The sequence below is a fragment of the Myotis yumanensis genome, unplaced genomic scaffold (genome assembly GCF_028538775.1).
Source record: "Myotis yumanensis isolate MYYU_CA2020_CCGP unplaced genomic scaffold, mMyoYum1.0.hap1 SCAF_12, whole genome shotgun sequence".
Classification (NCBI taxonomy): Eukaryota; Metazoa; Chordata; class Mammalia; order Chiroptera; family Vespertilionidae; genus Myotis; species Myotis yumanensis.
This window is the reverse complement of record NW_027223763.1, coordinates 3,852,133-3,874,225: the sequence shown is the minus strand read 5'-3', so window position 1 is coordinate 3,874,225 and position 22,093 is coordinate 3,852,133. Positions and strand designations below refer to the sequence as shown.

Here is a 22,093-nt window from a genome sequence, read left to right as displayed (position 1 = left end):
CCCCAAGCGAGACCGGCTAGAGTCCACCCGCTCCCAGGAGGGTGGGACCGAAACTCAGGAGCCTGGGCAGAGGGCAAGAAGTCGCGGGTGCGCGCGGACAGGGGGGAAAGCTACGGACCACAACTCCCGACATGCCCTGCGGGCTGCGCCGAAAACGGTTGGCTGGGAGCTCTAGCTTTATTGCCCTTATCGGCCAATAGGACGCAGGAGGGAGACATGACCCGGATTCTCGGGGACCAATGGTGGGACAGGGGAGGCGGGTGCTTCCTTACTACTCACCTTGCCCTCGGAAAAATCCTATTTCAAAGGTTGGGCCGGGGCGGGCTCTGGCGGGCAAGGAGAGCAGAGCCGGAAGGTGCGGCGGCGCCGCGAAAACGGCGCCAGGAGGGTCCCGGTCCCCGCGAGGCGCGCGCCGGACGCCGCTGGGGGCGGGGCCGGAGGCGGGGCCTGGCCTCGTTGTGGAGCGGCTCGTAATCCATCATGGCGGCCGCGGGGGTCAGTGTCCGTTCCTGAGCAGCGCCGGAGCTGGAGCCGGTTCCCAGGTCCTGCGGCTGAGGATCACCGCCGTTGTCCACGGCCCCTACCTGCGGGGGGCGGCTGGGCCCCGCGGCGGAGCTCGGGGGATGTGACTGCCCGGCGGCTGCGGCAACGTCCGGGGCCGGGGGAGGGGGTGTCTCGGGCAGAGACCCCCGGGCTCGGGGCGGCCGGGCCTCCTCCCCCCTTCGCCGCCTCCCCGCTGCGGAGCCCCGAGAGTCTTGGGTCCCTCACCGCCCTGCGCCGGCTTTGGGACCCCGGGGGTGGTCTCTTCCCCCCTGGACCTGGGACGCCCGGCTTCCTGAGGCGGAGGAGCGTCGCCCGAGTAAGCCGCCCGCGCCGCGCCCGGCAGCCACCCTCTCACCTCGAGCCGCCCCTGCGTCCGACCGTCCGACTCCCAGCCCCAAGTTTGGCCTCGGAGCCCCCCGCGCCCCCCATTCAAACCCCCTCCCTGCTGTCAGGGGGCCTCCCCTCCCCCAGGTTGCTCCCGGGAGCCTCTTCATGCCCTGACTTCTCCCAATGTCACCGACGGCCCCCCTCGTCCCAGCCCTGCCCCAAACTTCCATGCGGAGGAAAAGTCTGGACTCGTTTCACCGGCCGTTTAAAAAGCGGACTTAGGAGCTGCCGGCCATGCCTTCCTCCTCCGCGGAGCCGGGGGCGCGCGCTCGCTGAAGTCGGGGCGCCCCGTGCGGGCCCTTTTCCGGGGAGCAGGGTCGACAAGCCGCCGCGGCAGCTGGTTGGGCAGGAAATTGGTCCAAAGATGAAGAAGAAACGAGCGGGTGGGTGACTTCCACGGGGAAAGTTCCGGGGAAGCCTCCAAAGACGGTGGACATTTCCTTGATGTGTGGGAACCATCGCAACGACTCGGGGGTCACCGACCCTTTTCCCGCGTCTCCGGCGAATCTTCCTGGTTTAGGTGTTTCTCCTGGAAAGACGTCGGCTATTCAGCCAGTACAAAGGCACAGAACAGTCAGGAAACTTTTTGGGGGGGCATTGCCATGACTTCGGATTGACAAACCGCGAAGATAGTCGGACCCCCTGCTGACACGTGTCAGCCTGCAGGCGGCCGGCTCCCTCGCGGGGTGAGGGAAGGGGTCCCCCCCGTGACTGACCTCAGTTCCCGGCCCGCGGACAGGCGGTGGCTGTGAAGTCCCACGTGGACGTGGGCCGTTGTCGTCCTCGGCTCGCGGGCCCGTCTGAAAGGTGGTGGACCCTCCTCCGGAAAGGGGCCCCGTCCTGGCTTTATGGGGCAGCAGCCTGGAAAAGTGCTTGGGGACCAGCGGAGGCCGAGCTTGCCTGCCCTGCACTTCATCAAGGTCGCAGGGAAGAAGGAGTCCTCCAGGCACGGGGGCCCCCCCTGCAATGTGTTTGTGGAGCATGGTGAGTGCTTGCCCCGCGCTCTGGGCCCGTTTCCCCTGGGTGTTCAGCTCGGGGGAGGCATGCATGAGGGTCGGGAGCCACCGCGCCGGTGTCGGTTCCTTCCTGTGCTGCTTAAAACTTGTTACTGTAGCTATCCTGGTTTCTCTGCAGAAGAAAAAGTTGCGTGGTGACGGTTCGTCATTATTCAGTGGTTTGTTTGTTTTTTGAGTTGCTTATTTCTTGTCTGACTCTCACCGGCTGTCGGTTGACCTTGGACAAGCCATTTCACTCTCCCAGTTTCCTGAGGAGGTTGGACTTCAGCGCTTTCCCAGGATCCGCCGTCCACGATTCCACTCCAACCTGAGGCTGGGCTGGTCCCCGCAGGTGCACAGAGCCTGTGCTACTGTATCCACAGAGGGCTTTTGTCAGTCCTTCCCCAAAGCGTCAGAATCGCAGGTCCCCGCTGGCACCCGTATCCTTGCCCTCTTCAGGCACAAGTACTCACTTGGGAGCTGCTGTGGGAAAATCAGGCAGGGAAGCAGCATTGCATATGAATGGTTACCCAGCTTCTCCTTGTTTTACTTTATACCAGGGGTAATCCTTTCCCATGGATGCAGTGAAAGTTCCTCCTCCACTCTCCCTGTTTCAGATGACATTTGGGGCCAAAAAGTTGTCTTTGACATTTTTATGGACATAGTTGGCATTTGAGTTCTGACAGTACATGTTACACTGTTCACTTCTAGTAATTCTGTGTGAAGTTTTAAGTCAGTGTCAGCTTAGAAGATGTTTGTAATGAGTGGACCACGAACCAATTAATTAGGGTCCTCCTTGTACACTTGCAGCCTGACATTTTTCAGACTGGGTACTTTATATTAAAACTAATTTTAATTTAATGCATGAAATTTGTGCAAGAGTAGGCCTTCCTTCCCCCGGCACCCTGGACCTGGGCTTCCCTCCGGCCCCCAGCAGGCACCTGGGACCCAGGCTTCCCTCACAGCCCAGCTTCGTCCGGAAGGACATCTGGAAGGATGTCTGGTCTAATTAGCATATTACGCTTTTATTATTATAGATATTGGTTGAGCCCACCAATCCTATAAGCAAAGATGTGTGCAAGCAACATAAACTTTAAAATTCAACCATAAATACCTCTTAACAGTGGATGACTACAATAAACAAAGGTCTCTGTTCAGTGAACTTGCATTTGACAGTTGAGGTTTGACTTACTTACAGAAAAATATCCACCTCATCTAAATGTTCTGGGTACTTGGATTTTACTTTGCCTTAAAACATTTGGTTATATTTTAGCATTGGTTTTAGACAGGCAAATATGGTAATATGTTATGTTCTGGTGCTTCCCAAATTCAGCATTTGTAAAGTGAATTATTTACATTTTAAATTGCTAGTGAAATAGGAAAATTGGTTCAGATTTCAGGAGAGCTTTGACCAAACATAGAATTTAAAATGTACATAGCAGTGACCCAGTAAAATCTCACTCTTGGGAAGCTAACCTGGAATAGAACAGTGTAGTCCCCTAGATGTTCCTGATATACCCCTTTGGGGGTCCAGGGTTAAAACTGTTTGCATATTAATGCAATACCAAGATGTTATTTGTACTCTTTGCATGAATGGTGCAAAAGTAATGCATGAATCAAGGCTGTGGTACCAAACTACTAGTATACTGGTAGCCATGTATGCATGCTGTGCACCCATAGTTAAAAAAAAGGGCTTTCACTTAAGAATGTCCTTGGTGAAGTAGCAAAAACTATTAATTTTATTAACTCTTGACCCTTGTGTATATGTGTTTAATATCCTATGGGATGAAATGGGAAGAATGCATAGCACTTTTCTGTTGTGTATTGATTATCTCTAGGCAGAGCACGGGGGCAGTTGTTTGAGTTGGAAGCTGAACTAGTGCTTGTATCATGGACTGTCACTTTTACTTGAAACTATGATGAAAAACTACGACTGACAATGGTTATTCAGAGTTAACGTGTAAAGGAATCTTTCAAAGAAAACAACTGGTAGTATCTGTTGCCAAAGATAAAATTTTAGCTTTCCAGCAAAAAATAGATTGTGGAAATAATCTTTTTTTTTTTTTTTTTTAATTTTGTTTTATTGCTTAAAGTATTACAAAGAATATTACATATGTCACCTCCCCCCCGCCCCTCCATGGAAATAATCTTATTTTGTAGAGATTGGTGGTAATATTTATAAATGTGCTATTTTGATATCCTCCTATATAATAAAAACCTAATATGCTAAGTGTCTGGTTGACCGGTTGGCTGTTCAGCCAATCAAAGCATTATATGCTAATGATATGCTGAGACTGCTCAACCGCTTGCTATGATGTGCACTGACCACCAGGGGGCAGACAGTCGACTGGTCAAGCAGACTCTATGATGTGCACTGACCACCAGGGGGCAGTCGACTGGTCGACCAGTTGCTATGACATGCACTTACCACCAGGGGGCAGGTGCTCCAACTGGTAGATTAGCTTGCTGCTGGGGTCCAGCCGATCCGGACTGAATGAGATGGGCCAGACATGCCCTGGAGCCCTCCCGCCGTCCCTCTCCAGCTGGCTAACCTCCCGCGTCCCTCCCTGGGTCCCGATCGTGCACTGGTGGGGTCCCTTGGCCTGGCCTGCGCCCTCTCATAATCCGGGACCCCTAGGGGGATGTCGGAGAGCCGGTTTTGGCTCAATCCCGCAGGCCAGGCTGAGGGACCTCACTGGTGTACAAATTCATGCACCCGGCCTCTAGTCTTATAATGAAATGTGTTATTTGGAAGATCTACATAATTCAGTGAATCACTCTTTTCTAAATGATCAACGTGATATTATAAAATTACATACAGGTAAAAGATTCATTCAAGGTGCAAGATGAACCAATGAATTTTTATGTAACAGAATACAAAAGTTCATTGATACAGTTTTAGATTCTACATTACAGATAACCTTAGGAAACTACCAGTTACCAAGTTTTGGTGCAGTTTCAAAGAATATCTACAGTTATCTAAAAATAGGTTGAAACAGTTATTTTCCAGTTATAACAAAAACATTTATTTTTAAATGAATAATTAAAAATTTTCAGTTTAAACTTCTAGTATGGTAAATAATGATGAGCTATATAAATAAGCTCTATATAAGCTATATAAACAAAAACTCTTCAGGGTCCTCAATAATTTTCCAGAGTATCAAAGAGGCCTTGAGAAAAAAAAAGTTTGCCCTAGCTGGTTTGGCTCAGTGGATAGAGCATCGGCCTGCTGACTGAACGTTCCCAGGTTCAATTCCGATCAAGGGCATATGCCAGGGTTGCGGGCTCGATCCCCAGTAGGGAGCATGCAATAGGCAGCCGACCCGTGATTCTCTCTCATCATTGATGTTTCTATCTCTCTCTCCTTCTCCCTTCCTCTCTGAAATCAATAAAAATATATTTAAAAAAGTTTGAGAACTGCTGCTATAGAGAGTTTATAAAGAGGGCACATAAGGATGTGTATCAACATACTGTAAAGTACTAATACTGAAAGATGTCCATGTAGTGGCAAAAGGGAAGTTGAAGATCAGTCTGCATGGTGTGGCGCGCTCTCTCTCTCTCTCTCTCTCTCTCTCTCTCTCTCTCTATATATATATATATATGTTTTTATTGATTTCAGAGAGAGGAAGGGAAAAGGAGAGAGAGAGAGAAACATCAGTGATGAGAGGGAATCATTGATTGGCTGCCTCCTGCATGCCCTATGACTGGGAATCGAACCGTGACCTCCTGTTTTAGGTTGACACGCAACCACTGAGCCATGCTGCCCGGGAACTCATCATGGTTTTGATAGTCTATTGAATATTCTTACCCGTTGGTGTTTGGGTGTTTGGAGATGGTTTGTTTTTTTAGCATTCCAGTGTGGGGTTTGTGTGTGTGTGTGTGTGTGTGTGTGTGTGTGTGTGTGTGTTTCAAATACAAGCAATTATGCATTTATTATATAAAAGATAGCATACGGTATATACTGTTCTGTACTTTACTTTTTTTGTCTTTCACTCAATATATCCTCAGGATCTCTCCATATGGGAATATGGGTATCTTAGTTTTTCTTACGGCTGCATTGTACCCCACTATATTGCAAGTGTCATTAATTTTTCAACTAGTCCCCTCTTTCTGGACATTTTTGAGCTGTTACAGTGCTGCAAGAATAACCTTATATCTGTCATTTTAACTTGTGCAAGTTTAGGTGTGGGAGAGCTTGCTAAAAGTGGGAATGCTGGGCTAGAGGGTTAATGCATTTGTAATTTTTATTAGTAGGTAGATGTGACTTTGTAGACTAATAGTAGTAGATATTGATATGGATACTGGTTGGTAGATATTACTCCAAGTTCCCTTCCGTCTTGTACTAGGTTACACTCCCATTGCTGGTAATGCACAAGAGCCTAGCCAAGAGAGTGTGTTGTCAAACTTTGGGACTTTTACCAATCTGATAAGAAATAACATCTTAGTATGTTTCTGATTAGTAGCTCTCTTATGAATGAGGTTGAGCATTTTTAATATTTTGAAGGAACACATATATTTATCTTTTTGTGAACCATCTCACCGGGTTCTTTGTGTGCCAGATACTTAAATAGGCACTTGTGCAGGGTAACGGCTCTTCCCCCCTGTGTCTCACAAGGAACGACCCCACCCCAGCCTCTCGAGGTGTCCTGAGTAGGTCGTTTTCAGCCCTGGCTGTACTTCAGGTCCTACTTCCAGGGATCGACTTAACTTGTCTGGGGAGATGCCTGTGCCTCAGTGTTTTGTTTCGTTGTTTAGTAAGGAGTGACTTCATTCAAAAGGAAGATCGCAAGGATGGGAGGGACTGTTGCAAAGGGAGAGCACTCTGACCATAAGGTCTGCAAGTGTCTCAAGTGTGTCCTTGTTTTGTTTTTGTATCTTTTTTTTTTTTTTTTTTAACTTTCCCGGTTATTTTAACAGGCAGCCTGGATTGAGCATCACTGGCATAAGCCAGTCATAGGCATCCCAGACTGCTTCAGTCTGATGGAAATCTAGGCCTTTTTTCTTTTCTTTTCTTTTTTTAAAATATTTTTATTGATTTCAGAGAGGAAGGGAGAGGGAGAGAGAGATACATCCATGATGAGAATCATTGATCGACTGCCTCCTGCAAGCCCCCTACTGGGGATCAAGCCCACAACCTGGGCATGTGCCCTTGACCGGAATCGAACCTGGGACCTTTCAGTTCCCACGCCGATGCTCTATCCACTGAGCCACACCGGCTAGGGCATAGGCCTTTTTTCTTGTGTTGGGCTTGGGGTTCTTTGCTTCTGGAGGCCAGCGGAAGCCATGAGGGCAGCTGGCCTCAGGCTAGAGCTGAAATGCTGGGGCTGCTGCAGCCACCTCCCCTCTGGACTTTGAATTAGGTGACGTGATACATTTCCCTTATTGTTTAAGCCATTTTGATTTGAATTGACTATTACTTGCACCACCAGTTTTTATCGAAAAAGTAATACATTTTAACCTAATCAGTTTTTTCTATCTCCCATTTTTTGAAAGAAAAATGGCAGCTTCCATTGACAAATGATACTACCAATTCTTTATATCTGTTTTGCTCTTTAGTTTCAAACCACTTTCACACATTTTTTGTTTTGTTTTGTAAAATTGGCAAAATCCTGTTTTATGAAGATAACCTTACTTCTTCCTACCACAGTGAACAATCATATCCCCAAGGTATATTGTTGGGTGACCTTGTGATAACATCAGTTGTTAGAGATAATAAGGTCTTTATATTGCCTTGAAGGACAGTCCTGAGATAGTGTGTCCTAGTCATTGCTGCTGCCTCTTCTAGGTGATGGACTGGATTGGCCAGTACCAGCCCTCCTGCTTCTCCTAGATTTTGGCTTGTTCCTGCACTTGGCACCTCAAGTTAATGTGCTAAGCCCCAGGCCGTGTTTAGAGAACACAGGACCTGTGGCTTAGGGAGCTTTTATTGTTGCAGACTGCATTGCTAGGCAGCCAGAGGCAGAGCTGTAAAGTCTACTGAATGCCAGTGCTGGTTCTTGCTGCCCAGGGAGCAGAGTGGTGAAAAACTCAGCTCAGTTCGAGTCTTCCTTGAAGCCTGCTGTGGCCACTGTTCAAATAGCTTTGACCTCAGAACCTGTCCATTCTTGAGGAATGATGGTGGATTAGGAAGAAAACAAAAAAATCAGTCCCAATGCAAAGAACCTCCTACCTAAGATAGTCAGAACATTGCCTAAGGGGAAAGAAATGTCATGATAGTGTTTCTCTTTCAATTGCCTTTCCTTATCTAGGCTAGTAATAACAACAGGTAACATTTGTTAGTGCTTTCTATACTCAGGCACTAGTCCAGATTTTAAAATTGACTTTTAGAGAGAGAAAAAAACACATTAATGTGATAATGAAATATTGATTGGCTGCTTCCTGCATGCCCCCTACTGCAGATCAAGCCTGGAACCCGGGCATGTGCCCTGACCAGGAATCTAACTGGCAACTGTTTTGTGTGTGGGATAATGCCCAGCTGACTGAGCCATACCAGTCAGGGTCCAATCACTTTTAATATATTAAGTTATTTAATACAACAACAATTGTAGGTATTTTTAACAAGGAAAAATGAAAATTAAGAATTCATCATTATTAGTACATCTGGAGAGTTTATTTTGTTTGAGAAGCATAATTGAGGTAGTTGCTGGGATGAAGTGATTTGTCTGGACAAAGATGAATGCATTTTTATCTTAACATAAAAATGTTAAAACATGCCCTGGCCAGGTAGCTCAGTTGGTTAGAGCATCATCCTGATACACCCAGGTTGTGGGTTTGATCCCCAGTCAGGACACATACAAGAATTAATCAGTGAATGCATAAATAAGTGGAACAACAAATCGATGTTTGTTTTTTCTCTCCTTCTCTCTCTAAAAATCAATTAAAAGTAATTTAAAAAGTTATAACATGATATTATGAGTAACTAGAGGCCTGGTGCACAAAATTTGTGCATGGGTAGGGTGCGTAGGCCTGGGCAGTGATCAGGGCTGATCAAGGCCTTCTGGCTGCCAGCTGGGGCCTTCCTTCGTTCCGTGCCACCCCCTGATGGTCAGCATATGTCATAGAGAGCAGTCAAACTCCTGGTTGGTTCAACTCCTGAGGGAACAATTTGCATATTAGCCTTTTATTATATAGCATAGTGATTACTTCCCCCTCCCATTCAAAACAAAATCTATTGTTTAGTGGATACAATCTAAAGAAAAATTTTTTTCTTAGAGAAATGTGATATATTCTTTTTTTGGTGATATATGAGCCTTTCAAAAGTTTGGCAGTGAAAACAGGGCTCTTTAAATACAAGAAAAGTATATTGTTTGTGTGACATGTTAGCAATAAGCCCACTGTGTAGCTTTATGTTACTTTGGCTAGGCTATGATTTGTGACATTTAATGAACATGCTCCTTGGCATTGTCTAATTCATGATTATGCCCTTGTCAGTCAAACTAAATGCATAGTGTTTCCAGAAAAATGTTCAGGGCCTTGTTTTTTTTTTTTTTTTTTTAGTTTAATTAAAATATGGGTATAATGCATGGACACAGACAATAGGGTGGTGAAGGCCTGGGACAGGGGGTAGGGGCAGGCTAGAAGGGGCCAATGGGGAAAAAGGGGGTGGAATATAATACTTTCAACAATAAAGATCTAAAAAAAATTAACTACATTATTGCCTGGCCTGTGTGGCTTAATGGTTGAGCGTCAACCTATGAACCAGGAGGTCATGGTTCAATTCTTACACATGCCCAGTTGCAGACTAGATCACCATTAGGGGGTGTGCAGGAGGCAGCTGATCAATGATTCTCATCATTGATGTTTCTATCTCTTTCTCCCTCTCCCTTCCTCTCTGAAATCAATAAAAATATATTAAAAAATAATAAAATAGCTACATTGTCTTTATGAAAACAACATACATTTCTGTAAATTACTCAATCAAGGAAGATTTGATTTAGAAAGTAATTTGAAGTTCAATCAGCATGATCGGATCAGTGCTTCTTTAATTCCTGTTCAAATGAAAATTAATCCTCTCCTACTGAAAGTGACACGCAAAGTAAGGAAAATGTGGTGGAGGGAGGAGAGCAGGAATACCAGTTACCCTGAGACCTATGGGTTGTACCGGAGAGGCAAGACCACACCTGTCCTCAGGCCTTTACAAAAGAGTGCAGAGAAAAACGAGCAAGATAAGAAAAACGTAGTGAAAGGATGATTTCTTAAGAAAAGGGATAAAGTGGGTTGGTTATTCCACAGCTACTTGCCACTGCGTAGCACCAGTGCTGTGGGGGCTGTGGTACATCTGCTCAGACCTTGTCTAGCGGGGAACTCTTGTGCCTTTCACAAACCAATTGTCAAAAGGGAGGAAGCTGGGCATTTGCCCCATAGTGTTAATTCTTTGCTGTGGTGCAAGGCTCGTTCCTAGGCCCACCAGAGTTTCAGTGTCATGTATGTTGTCTGGTTGTCTCTGGTTTTGGCTGAACTCAAAGGATGACCATTTGTGCGGAGCATTGATGCTTTTTACCACTTACGTGCTGCAGCTGTGGTGGGTGTCATTTGGAGGATGTACACTCAGCAGTGAGTCAGATGGGATGCACACATGGCTTTTCAGTTATTACCCAGTGCACGTTCCTAATGTACTTCTGAGAAGCCCTGATGACAGTATTGAAAACTTTTTACTGGCTGGAAGTTGAGGCCCATTTCAACAAGAAGGACTTCCATCTCTTCTGAAGTACGCTGTTGACTCACAGGTGATGAGTTACATATAAATAACGCATCTTAGACATACACCAGGTATCTATAATAATAAAAGCGTAATATGCTAATTAGATCAGACGTCCTTCCGGACGAAGCCAGGGCTGCAAGAGCAGCCCAGGTCCCAGGTGCCGGAAGGAAGCCTGGCTCCCGGGTCCAAGAGGGAAGCCGATGCTGGCAGCTGGGGGAAGGAAGGCCTACTCTTGCATGAATTTCATGCATCGGGCCTCTAGTTGTCATATGTTCCTTGCCTAGTATAGCTGCTGTTGGAGTGCTTTCTCTGTGCTAGGCTCTATGCAGAGGCCTTGACATCCTATTTTAAAGGTTACGAAAGAACGCCAGAGCCCTTGCTCTACAATGCAGTCTGTCGTTTGTAACCCTCTGGTAGTTCCCATTATGTACAGAAACAGTCTCTATTTTTGTATCCTTATTCCTAAAAAAATTTTGAGCAAGCAAATTACACACACACACCCACGCGCGTGCACGCGCGCATATGGGAAAGTTGTGTTTGAAGTTTGGGAGTTGAATGTTTTTGCTTTTATGGAGACAAAGTGGGCAAGGACAAGGTAAGGTGGTGAGAAGGGTACTGTCCCTTCCTTGGAACCTTCTCATTATGTGGTGCCTTGGCAGTTTTATGCTGCCTGCCTAATAGAGCACCCTGCTGTTAGATTTGCAATTTTCTGTAGAAGGAAAAAAAATATCAAACAAACAGTAGCACAGCTCTTCATACCTCCTGTTCTTCCTCCCTTCCTTCTGACTTATATGACTTCTGATAGGAAATTTTCCATTTCACTCCCGGAGCGAGGGGAAAATGACTTCCACATTTTGGTTTCTAATTCTAAAATTCTAGATTTCAGCCTGGATTCTTTGATAACAGACCTGAATGCTTATTCTTTGAAATGCATGTGGAAAAATGTTTATCACTGTTGAAATTTGACATTTTTGATCTCATGGAATTCCAGAATTGATTTTTAAATTTCTACTTGTTTGTGGCTAAAATTCTATTTTTAAAAGAGTAGAACGTACTCCCAGCAAATTGAATATCAAATAAATAAAGGGGACCTGGACAAGTAAGGCTTGACAGCGTGACAGTGTATGGTAAACCAAATCTTCCCAGACTGTAGAGGAGTTCTTTTGTCCCTTGACAGTTTCCTCCTCTGTGTTTATCTCCTAGTCAAATAGGAGACAGGGGTGAATCATGGTTTTATATGAATTCGGAACCCAGCTTACCACCTCCTAGCAGTGTGACCACCATTAACTTAGTAGATACTGGTTGAACACATCCTCTACACACACTTCGCTAGGTATGGGGAGTACAGCAAGTCTTTTTAACCTCTGCGTCTCTGGTTCCTGATTTGCAAAATGGCAATCATAGTGCTTCCTTTGATTGTACAATTGATGAGGGAATTAAATAATGAATAAAATGTGTTTAACAGTGCCTGCCACTTGGTTAGCCCCCTTAACAAAAAATAATTATTGCTGCTATTATTGTTTACAATTCTAGAATAATATACCTGTCAGTAATAAGCAGGCTGAAAAGAATTCAACCAGAGGACAATTAAGAAATAAATTCTATGCCGAAACCGGTTTGGCTCAGTGGATAGAGCGTTGGCCTGCGGACTGAAGGGTCCCAGGTTCGATTCCGGTCAAGGGCATGTACCTTGGTTGGTTGCCGGCACATCCCCAGCGGGAGATGTGCAGGAGGCAGCTGATCGATGTTTCTCTCTCATCGATGTTTCTAACTCTCTATCTCTCTCCCTTCCTCTCTGTAAAAAATCAATAAAATGTATTTTTTTAAAAAAAGAAAGAAATTCTAGTAGTAATACTGTTGAGATGAGCAGTTTACCTGCCATAAGGTTGTACAATGTTGATAATTAAGGATTATCCATAAAACCCGTGGGTTATATCTGAACATATGATGACACTGGAATGCAACTATTCAAAAAAATTCCAGAGAAACTCTGCTTGAACTGTCAACACTTTTTTTTTTTTTTTTTTAACTACTTTCTATAGGGTGGTTGGAGGACGTGAGCTGTAGAGATCTGTCCATCCCTGGGCCATGAACTTAGCACTTCTGATGACGTCCCTGAGGGTTTCCTTGTCTGGGCCTTCAGGCTGTTGGTGCTGAGAGAGGCAGCAGCCTCTGACCAGACTTCTCTTTCTTTCCTTCTCTAATTTACTGTGTCTTTAGGGGGAAGTTATCTAATCTTTAAATCTACTGCACACTTCATTGTTTAGGCTCTTTTGTTAGAGTCTGCATAGTTTTCCTTTATAAACCTGTGTGGATATGTGAAGCACAGTTTGGTCTGTAATACATTGAGGTTAGTTTGCTAGAGGTAAGTTCTGAGATTTATGTGTGTGTCTCCATCAGTCCAACCTAGAATTACACAGTAAAGCAAACTTTCAATTTTCCCTGGTCAGAAGGAAGGATTCACTGTACGGACAAAAGCCTAAGACTATTTACTTTCCACCAGACTATTTGCATTACTTTTCCTTTATGTTGTGTGATGGATAATTCTCCTCATGACTTTCTGGGAATCTGTCAGTTAAAGGAATTTAAAGTAAATCTTATGCTGTGCTAGTTATTTGGTGATTGGTTTTCCAGCTCTTGCTTTTGGTCTTCCTTCTTACGTCATTTAGCCGTGTTATTATTTTTTGAAATTATTATCTTTTTAATCGTGTTTAGAGAGCAGAAGGTTGAGAGAGAGAGAGAGAGAGAGAGAGAGAGAGAGAGAGATTGATTTGCCGTTCCACCTTTTTTTGCATTCATTGGTTAAGTATTGAACCCGTAACCTTGGTGCATCAGGACAAGGCTCTAACCAGCTGAGTTACCCAGTCAGGACTATTCATTTATCTATTGAAGGACATTGGATTGTTTCCAGTTATTGATGATTATGAATAGAGTTGTTGTAAACCTTTGTGTATCATTTTGTGTGAACATACATTTTCAATTCACTTAGCATATTAGTTTTCTATGGCTGCTGTAAGAAATTACCACAAAGTGGGTCGCTTAAAACAATAGATATTCATTTTTCACTGCACTAAAAGCCAGAAGCCTGAAATTAGTATCACTGGGAGAAGTCGTGGTGTCAGCAGGACCTCGCTCCCTCCAGAAGCCACCAGCATTTCTTGGCCTGTGACCCCTTCCTCTAATCCAGTGGTTCCCAATGTGGGCACCCGCTCCATAGGGGGGATTTGATTTTTAAGGGGGGATAATTCGAGAATGAGTTAATTGAATTTTTTTTGCATTTTTTATGGTTCTAGGGGCCTCATATACAGTATATAAATATGTATTGTGGCCCTAACTGGTTTGGCTCAGTGGATAGAGCGTCGGCCTGCGGACTGAAAGGTCCCAGGTTCGATTCCGGTCAAGGGCATGTACCTGGGCTGCGGGCACATCCCCAGTAGGAGATGTGCAGGAGGCGGCTGATCGATGTTTCTCTCTCATCGATGTTTCTAACTGTCTATCCCTCTCCCTTTCTCCCATAGAGAGTTAGAAACATCGATGAGAGAGAAACATCGATCAGCCGCCTCCTGCACATCTCCTACTGGGGATGTGCCCGCAGCCCAGGTACATGCCCTTGACCGGAATCGAACCTGGGACCTTTCAGTCCGCAGGCCGACGCTCTATCCACTGAGCCAAACCGGTTTCGGCAATAAAATATATTTTTAAAAAATATGTATTGTGACATATTTATGCATTTCAGTTCTCTATTGTTTTGAAACTTTATTTGCTATTTTTTCATATCACTTCATATTATTTTTTAACAATTTCTTAGTGATTTCTTCCTCAGTACTTCAACTGTTCTTTCGTTCTTTTATTTTTTCTCTTTCATGGATGCCATGTTCTTTGGAAGCTTGCTTAGACCAAGTTAATGGCCTTTTAGGCTTCCTCCACGTGAATAGGAGTTCACTTTTTGTCACAGGGTGGGGGGCATCAGGATTTTAGAGATGCTTAGGGTGGGGCACGGACAAAAAAAGGTTGGAAACCACTGCTCTAATCCCTCCAACCTCTCACTTCCATTGTTACTCTTCTTCTGTTTTGTAGTCAAATCTCCCTCCCTCTTATAAGGACACTTGTGATTATATAAAGGGCCTACCAGGATAATCTTTTTATCTCAAGATCCTTAACTTAAGCACACCTGCAAAGACCCCTTTTTGCCATATATGGTAGCATCACCAGTTCCAGAGAGTGGGGTGAATATGTCTTTTGGAGGGCCTTTTCAGCTTACCACACTTGGGTAAAGACCTAGGCATGTTATTACTGGGTCAGATGATAAGTATACATTTAATTTTATAAGAAGCTGCCCAGCTATTCTGTAGAGTGACTGTCATTTACATCCCTACCAGCACCCTTGCATGCCAGAATTAATGGTATCTTTGCCAGAACTTAATATTATCAGTATTTTTTATTTTAACTGGTCTGGTGGGCACCACATTGTGATTTTAATTTGCATTTCCCTGCTGGCTGATGATTTTGACCATCCTGTCACATGAAAACATTATGCCTTTTAAGTTTCCTTTTTTATTACCTTCATTAGTATGAGGAAGAAAAGAATGAACTGAATCATAGCTAAAAAATAACATTATTCTTTTACAGTAGAATATTTCTAACAGCATTGTTATACAGTGTAGTACACATTATAAATCTTTTATTCCATTTTATCTCCTTTAATTTCTTCATAAAGTTTTGCTTGAGTTAATGATATGCTTGATTCTAGTTTAAGAGGTGACGGTTATAGAGCTTTATAATGAGTAATAAAAAATCCATGTCATGCTGATTCTCTTTTAAATGAAAAATCTTTAACAAGCCCCACCACCATGACCGATGACCCCACATGATACGGATGTATCTTTTTGTCTGCTATCAGGCTGCAGTTCGCACTGGTTAATGTTGCTGTAGGTCAGTTTTAGGGACATTAGCCATCTTTTAGATTAGATTTTAAGCACTAACCATTTATTTTGTCTTGAAGCAGTGATTTATAGTAATAAATTATGCAGAGTTCTTTTTTGGTCCTTGATTAAGTCTAACATAGTATCATTTATTACTTGAATTCTTGTAGAGTTATGAGGGTTAATTACATGAATGCCAACGAGATTAATAATTATCTGAGTTTGTAAGTTCGATCCCGGCCCCATGTCAGGGCACATGCAGGAAGCAACCAATTGATGTCTCTCTCTCATTTCGATGTTTCTCTTCCTCCCTCCCTTCCTCTTACCCACCCCCCTCTACTCTCTCTAAAATCAATGTAAAAAGTATCCCCGGATGAGGATTAACAACAACAAAAATCTAGAAGGAAGATTTCCTGCTGTACAGCTAATTTTAATGGGAAGGGATTTATTATAGAGTATTATATAGTAACAGAGTTATTGGGAGGGAGAGGGTGCTAGGCCAAACTTCATGAATGATTCCCAAGGCCACTCCACAGACCTGGGCCACCAAAGAAGCTGTAGCCTCTTGGTCATTGGGAAGTTGCCAGCTCTAGAACCATTGCCACAGTCAAGAACATTATGTTCCTGGCTCCAGAGCAAAATAGATGTCCTCCCTGCTGCCACTTGATACCCATGAAGCTAATGCCTGACACAGGACCCCTAGTTCTACCCCAGAAAGCCAATGGCTGCCACAGCAGGACTTGCCTCTGGCAGCAGCAGAAGTGTGCTCTGCTTCTCATCTGCTTTCCAAATCTCGTGTGATTGTATCCAGTTGGTGAAACCTAAATCATGTCCAAACCCTAGCTGCAAAGAAAGCCGTGAGGTGTTTTTCACTTTCCAGCCCTGCAATATACTAGAAAGGATGCCAGGAGGAGGATGGAATGGGTACTAAGCATCATCCACCTTTTCATCACAGGTTCTTACCCTGACAGTAAGATGTATCATAGAATTTAGGGAGTCTTTGACTCCTGGAGTTTTATGCACCCTTTGTGAATGTGCATGAGAACATTTTCCTTTTAAAGGAGCCAATGCTTCCATTAGATTCTCAAAGGGACAATGATCGAACAGAGGGCAAACACCATTGCCCAGACAGTTTAGTGATTAGGCACTCAGATTCTGAAATCAGGCAGACCTGGGTTTGAATCCTATCTCTGCTACTTACTTGGTATGAGATCTTGGACATGTTATTTCACTTCTCTAAGCCTTAGTTTTCTCATCTTTAAAATGGGGATATTGGTGCTTATCTCCTAGGGTTGTTATGAGGGTGAAGTATAGAATGCATGTATATTAAATGCCTACTATATTGGCTAGCTCAGAATAACCAGTAACTAACTAATAGTTTCATTCATTCATTCTTTAGAAGAAGGTGGCAACATGAAAATTTTGTTGTGCTGCTGCCTCTGTTAAGAATACTCCCTGGCAACTCCTATGTGTGATAACCTTATTAAACTTAAGAGGATGTCACTTCCTCTATTCCCACTGTGTCTTGTGCTTACCACTGTAGTATTTATTACATTTTTAAAATACTTGTCTCTCTGTTACTTCCTCTGAAATGTCTTTAGAGGTTGTGTTGCGCTTGTCACATAGTACATGTTCAGTAATATTAATGAATGAATTAATAGTGAATGGTTAAAAAACTGGGTGATGTTTTTAGCTTGAAGAGGAGACTAAGGGAAGATGTGTTAGTCATCTGAAAATAGTTAAAGAACTATCATATGTAAAAGGGAAGTGGTCTCACTGTGCACTACTTTGGGCGGCAGAATTAGGACTAGTGGATGGAAGTCACAAAATAAGGCCTATTGGGGCTCCGTGTGAAAAGAGCTTGCAGACAACGAGAGCAGTGAAGCAGCAGGACGGGTGTCTGGGAAGGCAGTGATTAATCTGTCATTGAGGATATTCAAGAGGAGGCAAGATAGAAAGATGGGCTCAAACTCTGGGGGTCTCTTCTAATGCTCTCAGGACTCTTCCTTTTCTAAGTGCCTTTATTGAATGCACGAGGGAGTGGTTCAGGGGGATTATTACCTGGGAGAGAGGGTACTTTAGGAATACTTGGGCTGGGATATTCAGGAGAGTACATGGATTATGGCAAGAAAGGCATGTTTGGCCTATTTAGAGATGACCTGGAGTACCAAGCCCAAGATTTTGAAGCTGTTTGGTGGGCATTGGGAGTTAAGATGGTTCCCAGAAGGATGATTACACTTTGAAAGTGTCCCCAGCACTTAGAACAGTTCTTGGCACCTAGTAGATGTTCAGTAAATATTTGTTGAAGGAACTCATTAAGGATCAGAGCTATGATTTAGCAAAATTAATCTGTAGTTTGAGTTTAGATTGGGAGTAGAAGGGAAGATGTTTAAATAGGAGGTGAGGAAAACTTGAAGAAAGGGAGATGACACCAAGAGCCATCTTGGATATGGGAGTGACTAGACTGGGCAGAGACGGGGAGGAGGTAAAGATGGTTCCATGAACTTCAGTCTGATGACTGGAAGTGGGAGTGACATTCACAGAAATGGGACGATTCTTTGTAGTTGTTCCTTAAGCAGAAGGTGAAGCTTTTGGTTCTGGATGTGCTTTAGTAATGGGATTGGGTTGTCAGTCTCCATTCACCCTTTCCCCGCAGTGGTTTGTATTTTTGTGTCCCTCACTTATCACTTATTTGCATGTCATTCATGGTTCTCACCATGACTTGGAAGTCTAGGTCTCTAGAGAGAATCCACTGTAAAGATCAGAATACCTGCCTGGTAGGGCTTATTTCCTGTGGGTTCAGCAGGACACACCTCTTCATGTAGCTTTCCTGTTCACACCTAAGGTGTGTGATGTGTTAGCTGTAATAATGTGTCAATTAGGAGGCCCTTTTGGTCAGTTCCTGTTTCCCCATCTTGCATAACCAAAGCCCTGTTTTCTCGAGACCTTGCCGCAGGCCTAACGCTCCTTTCCCGGGGTTTGTGGGGATTGTGGGGTAATGGCAGTGTGTGCAGACACCCGCTCCCGGGGCCTCTGCTTGAATGCTGCTCTCTCTGGTCTCCCAGAGCCCTCCCTGGTCTGTGACCTCCGTCTTCGAGGTGTGCTGTAGCTCTGAAGGCAGTGACTGAGGACAAGGACACTTGGCAGGACCTGCGCCTGTCAGGAGCTTCATTGTGCAGGAAGAGCGCTCTTCAGTATCATGGATAAGTTTTTGTCAAAACTCAGAAAAGTGATTACACTTCTCATTCATTAAACAAACGACTTGTAAGGATTGCAGTTGTCCCGTTATGTAAATCAGTATTTCACAGAAGCACGTCTCTGTGAGAAAAGGGGCAACCACTTTTCTTACAAAGAAGAACAGGTCTATCAATGCAAAGGTCAACACATATACATTCGTTTCCTGCCGTAGCTGCTCCCCAAGTTACACTGGCTTAGAAAAGCAGCTGGATTTGGGAGGCTTCGTGGTTTCTCACTTCCTTGCGCTGTGACTTTTGACAAACTGAGTTAGCACTGAGGCTTTTTCCCATTCAGTTCTCCTGGAGAGAACTGCTTCCCGGGCTTTCTGCATTTGGGTGGGTATTTTAATGAATTATTGGTCAAATGAACGATAGACATTTGCCTCAGGTTTCTTACATGCTATTGCAACAATCTTTAGATTTCAAATGAGTTCAGTAGGTCACTTAATTCTTCTCGACTTTTAAAACATTTTACATCTTCCAACACAATAACGTTGGTGCCTTGATCAGCTGTTTTTCAGCAATGCTATAAATGGGCGCTTTTCTTTTCTAAGCCATAGAAATACTTTTACTCTAGCATTTTCTCTTCGCCTTTGGGATCATCTTGACAGTGTCTAAGGCAACCCGATAGTGTTTTGCCAAAAAAGAAAAGAAGTAAGGGCTGTGGGAGTTGAAAGGAAAGTTGCTGTTTCTGTTGTTGCTACTTGCCAAGTTAGAGTTATCTTCGGATGTCTAAAAGAAACGAAAAGAAACTTTGTACATGGTGCCAGTCTGCTGCTGGCCTTTGCAGCGTCAGCAGTGGCTGCCTGCGGTTCTGCTATGTGGAAACGGATTTGAATCCACTTTGACATGATTGTGAGAAGGTTTTGAGGTGTGTGTGTCTGGGAGTGAAAACAAAGCTGCTTCTTGCCTTGTGCACATGGTTGTGGAACTGGGCGTGGAGTCCTCCAGGTCCTCAGCCTGGCAGAGCTGGGCTTCCCTGGTGCTGCCTGCCGTGGATGAGGGCAGCTCTGAACACTGGGTGCAAAGGGGGACTCAGATCATTTTATTCTGCAGGATTCTCGTCTGACCCTGCGAGAAGGCAGTCTGGAGCCCTTTGAGGAGCATGCTTTATAGATGAAGAAACTGAGGCTGGCTCACGTGTACACTCTCAGAACACAGTGAGAACAAGCTGTTCTAAGACAGGCTCTGGGACCAGCCCATCTGGGAAGGGCTTGGTCCTGGAGGAGAACGCCAGATGGTGGGAAGTGCACAGGCCCGCTTTCCTGTTGAGAAGCTAAACTTCATGCAAAAAACTGCAGAAGCTTGATTAGGGTTCTGAGAAAGCTAAGAAGCTACGGCCCCACCAAGGCAACCCGCCTGTCCCACCCCCAAGCACTGTCTCTTTCCCTCAGGAGTTTTACCTCAGTTCCTTCAACTATAAACTGGGACTAATAGTGCCTTCCTTGAAGGGCTGCTGCAATATTGCTTAGATGTTCTGCTGACTTATATTGAGTGCTTCTGAGCAGGATGCTGTGCTGGGTGCTCGATTTACAGAGCGGCTACGAAAGACAGACCTGGGATGGGGTTCTGACTCAGTCTTTACTAGCTTTTCTAACTATACTAGTAGAGATGTAGTAGTAGCTTTTCTAACTATAGAGATCTAGTAGTAGTTTTTCTAACTATAGAGATCTAGTAGTTATCTCAGCCAGAATCACACCTATTTCATTGGATTTGGGAGGTTGACTTAGCAAGGGCATTATCTTGTTCATCAGAGTGGAGGAAGACTGATAAGACACTTTGCAAAGGTTCTCCAGGGCTGAGGAGGCCTGGGGGCAGCTGCACACCTTGCAGGCCTCCTGTTTCCCAGGATATCAACCATTGACTGTAATTGTTGAGTGGATGTTGTCTGTCTGGGATTCTCCTAGGGGTTTGCAATCAGTCTCTTTGCTTAAGCCTCCCATATAGCCCCACAGGGCCTGCATTCCTAGCCACACTTCTCACACAAACCGGCTTGTCTCAGTGGTGGACAGGATTGGCGCCCAAGCTCCTGTCAACCTCAGAATGCTCACCCCCAGGCCACGCTGTGTAGTTTCAAAGATTTAACCTGGTGTCACCTTACGCTTGGTCATTGAGTGATTGGGGTTAAGTTTGTTATTTGCCCACAGGATGTCATTTCGCTGCACCAAGGATGGACAGTAGCAGTGTTTGGTCTTGTCCCTCCTTAAAGTCAGCCCTTTACTGTGGGGACTTATAAGAACTGGACTGTTTTTATCAATTACGATTCCTGTTCCTCTGGGGTTTGTAATAAAAACCCCTGTCCTGTAACAAGAGGTCTGTGTTCCTGCATTTCTTTCTGTTCTCTTAACATATAGATCCTTCCAAGTCTTACAAATATCAGGGACTCTGGGAAGCAGGAAATACTCTGATCTTCTCTAAGTGGCTGTATAACTGATCCTTGTAAAAAGACCTTAAAATACTAGGAAATGACTTTTCTGCTTAAACGTTAGGGTAATAAGTCCTTATTATACTGCTTCTCTACTTTTTAAGGAAGAAAATTTCTCACAAAATTTGGGGGAGCTAAATTTATTTCCCTCCCCCTTTATAACCATTTATGATCTTTTACAGATCATTCAGATCTGCTAATTGACTTCCGGATGGGAAGGTGGCATCTGTCCTTTCTCCAACCTGCCAGTCCTTCCCTGCCCTGAAGCCTCTCACAGCCTTTTCTCTTTTCTTTGTGAAGGAAAGGTCTCTCTTTTGAAGCATTATTAGGACTAGGAGAACAAGATCAAGAATTGCCGAAATATCCTGTTTTAAACCCCCCCTCCTCTTTTAAAATTCATTGTTAGACATTATGCAGTGAGAATCCATTTACCGTTACCAAGCATGAGGGCCTTTCTTCCACATCACCTCACAAACGCTGCTACAGTATGATCAGGAGACTCCCTGTTAATATTCTCTTTCCTCTGGAATAGTTTAAGACTTCATTTAGTGGACTATCCAGCCATTTCTGCAATTTTTTTTTTTTTTAGTAATGTAAAAGTTAATTTTTTTCCACAAATGAAATTTTATATTTATCTCCGTAAAAGAGCTAAATGCTCTTTATTCAAAAAGAAAATTCGGAAGTATAGAAAGGGATACTGAAGAAAGTAGTATAAATCACCACAATCCCACTACTTAGAGATAACTACTGTTTATTTTGTGGCAACCTTTCAGATTTATTTCTCTGCCTATAGCCACACCCCGCTTACACAGAAGGGTTCATATTAGATAAGCAGTTTCTGTTCATTTGCTTTAAAAAGCTCCCTTTACAATAGATGTACACAT

General features: G+C 44.3%; 2 protein-coding genes across 3 annotated transcripts in view; both read left to right on the top strand.

Annotated features, from left to right (window-relative positions):
• The first annotated feature begins 293 nt into the window (after positions 1-293).
• LOC139020683 (uncharacterized) lies at positions 294-1,167 on the top strand. The gene has a single exon (XM_070430437.1). It carries the CDS (start codon positions 1,054-1,056, stop codon positions 1,150-1,152), a length of 99 nt encoding a protein of 32 aa, XP_070286538.1. The 5' UTR covers positions 294-1,053; the 3' UTR covers positions 1,153-1,167.
• Positions 1,168-1,200: 33 nt separating this feature from the next.
• ABL1 (ABL proto-oncogene 1, non-receptor tyrosine kinase) overlaps positions 1,201-22,093 on the top strand; it is a 94,619-nt gene continuing 73,726 nt past the window's right edge. The window contains exon 1 of one of the 2 annotated variants that reach the window (XM_070430436.1): positions 1,201-1,914. In XM_070430436.1, the coding sequence (XP_070286537.1) occupies positions 1,779-1,914 (136 nt within the window). In that variant the 5' untranslated portion in view covers positions 1,201-1,778. The remainder of the gene's footprint in view (positions 1,915-22,093) is intronic. The other variant, XM_070430434.1, reaches the window with a different exon arrangement.